The following is a 3,457-nucleotide window of genomic DNA, read 5'->3' on the forward strand; positions in this document are numbered from 1 at the left end:
ACATCCAGTTTTATATGACTGGGATGGAGAAGTCAATAAACTTAAACTTAAAGTCATAATAATTATATAGTTATCTCAGTATTGATTACGAGTTCGCACCATTTATGCGGCTCCTAATGCTCATAATGATACTGCATGAGCTCAAGCAGCAGAGGTTAAGTGACAAGTGCAAACAGGCACAGTGGACAACTTGTTGGGTTAACAAATATAGTCCTATTACATGTCATTGTTTGTAACAATGTTTATCTAGGGCATTGCTTCAGACTATAACCACTACACCACCGGTCGCCAGTGAAATGTTTGCCAGCTATGTATGTGCTCACAGTGCACCACCGCCACCTGGTGGGCAGCAGCAGCACTTACAGGAGGAGGAAGTGTTTCGGAAGTGGACACGGCAGCCAACGAACCGAAGGAAACGGGCGGAGGAGAGACAGCAACCGGGAGGGATTGAGAAAATGATAAACCACCGAGACTTTTAGCAACGGGACAGTTTATTACATTTAACTCCAATATCGCAGGACTTTACAGACACTTGGAGGCGACTTTGTGTGCAGTTGAAGGCATATGGCTGAAAGGTAAGTCAGCTCATCCAGTAAAAACAACAGACGGCGTAGCGTTACTGTAGCTAGCTTTAGCTAACCTACACAGCAAGGTGCACAGCGGGGAGCTAAAGCAGCTAGTTAGCTCTGTCGTGATAGATGTGGCCATATCGTCGCAGACACTGTGAGCCGATAGAGGCAGATAACGCAGGAATAATAGTCGTAGGAAGTGGAGCCACCAGTGGGAGGCTTTAGATAGGTGTGTTTGTGCGGTCAGAGCCGGACGACCGCTTCCCCTCTGCTGTTTCTCAAAGGCAGCAACATCATGAAAGACCGATTGTGTGGAAGAAGCGATTGCCTGCGTGGCCAGACCTCAGTCTGCTGAGCTGAATCAAACCCAGCCCCGACTGTTCATTGAGCTGTGTTAGTCCGCTAATGGCTACCTTGTTGTTGTTGTTGTTGTTGTTATGTCGCAGGTTTGATAACGTTACGCTGGGTCGGTGGGCGATAACGTACACTAACGACAGCGGAGTCAAACGTGGCAGCTGTGTTGATTTCACTGCCGCTGCTGAAGGCCCCGTGTGTCAGCTGTTTGTGTTCATGTTCAGGAGCAGGCAGGTGAATTCAACATGAATAATGTAATTACATCACCAGCGTTTCTCTTCTGCAAGCTTAGACTGTCTGTGTCGGTCCAACACCTCATGTGACCCCCAATGCACCACAGCAGGGTGGCCCTCACCTGGCTCCTCACTGCAAACAGGCAGGCTTGATAATGAGACAGATTTGCCATTGTTGGAGAGGGAGGGGTTGAATTAGCTACCTGAAACAGGGGAGTGTGGGTGCTGTGAATGTGGCCCACACAGCTTTAACACAGCCCAGCCTATAGCGGCACATACAGTCAACAGCCAAAGTAAGCTTTGCTGCTCATTTCGCACACAGTACAAGTTTTGTGCTGTGGCGTACCTGTGAACGCACACACACATCTACACAGACCGGTCTGTGTCATCCTGATGAAGTTACATTTGCTGGATTGGGTTCAGCTGCGCTGCCCCGAGGGGAAACAAGCGAGAGGGGCAGCAAATCAATCCGTTTTCTCTCCGCATATTATTGACAGTACATTTTTCATGTGTCTCTGTTCTGTTTTCTAGTCCTCTCCTGTCTCTGTTCCTGCTCCCTTCCAGATTTCTCTCATTTCCCTCTCTCCCCCCTCCAGGTGACTGCCTGTCTGCTCAGATTGTAGTTCCAGGAGAGCGGCCGCGAAGCTCCCGTCCTTCAGAAGAGTTTGTCTGACGGGGCGGGCGGGCAGGTGAAGGGGAGTTTCCGGGGCCATGCATCAGGGGTGAGGGAGATTCGCTGCGGGGGACACACACAGCGTCGGGTGAGGAGGGGGTCAGGGCCGGTCGGTGTGGAGATGAAGCTCAAACAGCGCATGGTGGTGCTGTGTGCCGTGCTCCTCCTGCTGGGCCTGGCCAAGATCTTCCTGCTGGATGGTGGCGAGGGCTCCGCAGCCAGCCGACGGGACCTCAGAGCGTTTCGCAAGGTCAGGGTGCCAGGAAGCAATTTTCCTCTTCAGCTTTGTTTGAAGAATGTATAAAAACAACTGCGCTGTCACTGGAGAGATTAATACAGTAGGCTGCCAAGACTCTTGAATGGCTATAGCTAGTCACACTAGGCAGAGCTAGTTAGCATACGGCAGACATAGACATATATGTGTGTGTATATATGTATCACACACTGTGTTGTTATCACCCGCCTCTTACAGATGGAAGCTGGCCTTACTCTGTCCCGAGGAGCTCGCCTTACCAACACCCTCCAGTCTCCGTGGGAGATAGCAAGCCAGTGGGTGGGCCCGAGAGAGGTGTACCCTGAGGAGACCCCAGAGCTGGCTGCTGTGCTTACCTCCCTCAGCTCTGCCAGGATAGAACGGGCAGATGTGGGCTATAAGGGTACGCAGCTCAAAGCCCTGCTGGTGCTGGACGGGGGACAGAAAGTGGTCTTCAAACCCAAGAGGTCAGATTTGTTCATAATTGAATTACACACTTGTATTTTATGAGAGTGATTCCGTTTTCATATTTTCGTTCGTTCCACCCTTCCTCAGATATAACCGAGACTACGTGGTTGAAGGCGAGCCGTACGCAGGATACGATAGACACAACGCAGAGGTAGCTGCTTTTCACCTGGACAGGTGTGTAAACATCAATATTGGAGTGTTTAACATGTATCCTCTCTGATCTGTTAATGATCTGTTAATGGAGTAGGACTATAATAATGTTCTGGGATCATGTCCTGTCGGTCCGTCCTCTCTGCAGGATCCTGGGGTTCAGGAGAGCACCTCTAGTGGTAGGGAGATACGTCAACCTGCGGACGGAGATAAAACCTGTGGCCACAGACCAGCTGCTGAGCACCTTCCTCATGCAGGGTCAGTACCTGTCCACTTTTTCAGCCTCTCTCCAATAACACTAAATAAGTGTGTGTTTTCAGACACCCCAGAGTGGGGGTGTGGTGTCATTATATGAACGTTTTTCACCTTCTTCTGACTCATCTGTCCACCTTCTTACTAATTTAGATCTCAGTCTCACTCACCTTTCCTGTCCTCCATTTTCTGACTTTCGCAGTCAGTACACTAGACCAGGATAAGTCTTGCCGGCTCCTGTTTGGTGAGGGTGTGGCACCGGATTCTCAATGTGTCTGAACAACCAGCAAATGTTCATTTATATTCAACACAGTATAACATCACACGAGTCCGCTTTTATGATAGTCGTGTACACAAACCGACTCCTGTCCCATTCTTGGTAGAGTCAACAATAGGGAACAGACAACAGTGCACCAGGAAGTGGCGCCCTGTGTTACAAAAGAAGGTTCGTGTCGCAACAATCCCCTGCTACTTACGTCCTGGTGACAAGGTGCAGTTCCCGAAT

The 3,457-nt window shown here is 49.9% G+C and overlaps 1 protein-coding gene across 1 annotated transcript in view; it reads left to right on the forward strand.

Moving 5' to 3' along the window:
• Positions 1-376: 376 nt before the first annotated feature.
• fam20b (FAM20B glycosaminoglycan xylosylkinase) overlaps positions 377-3,457 on the forward strand; it is a 15,735-nt gene continuing 12,654 nt past the window's right edge. Inside the window, exons 1-5 of the mRNA XM_035653173.1 lie at positions 377-575; positions 1,753-2,079; positions 2,302-2,549; positions 2,638-2,724; positions 2,849-2,958. Of these exons, the coding sequence (XP_035509066.1) occupies positions 1,951-2,079; positions 2,302-2,549; positions 2,638-2,724; positions 2,849-2,958 (574 nt within the window). The 5' untranslated portion in view covers positions 377-575; positions 1,753-1,950. The remainder of the gene's footprint in view (positions 576-1,752; positions 2,080-2,301; positions 2,550-2,637; positions 2,725-2,848; positions 2,959-3,457) is intronic.

This window comes from Morone saxatilis, unplaced genomic scaffold (assembly GCF_004916995.1).
Source record: "Morone saxatilis isolate NCDOM2014 unplaced genomic scaffold, NCSU_SB_2.0 Contig12, whole genome shotgun sequence".
NCBI classification, from domain to species: Eukaryota; Metazoa; Chordata; class Actinopteri; family Moronidae; genus Morone; species Morone saxatilis.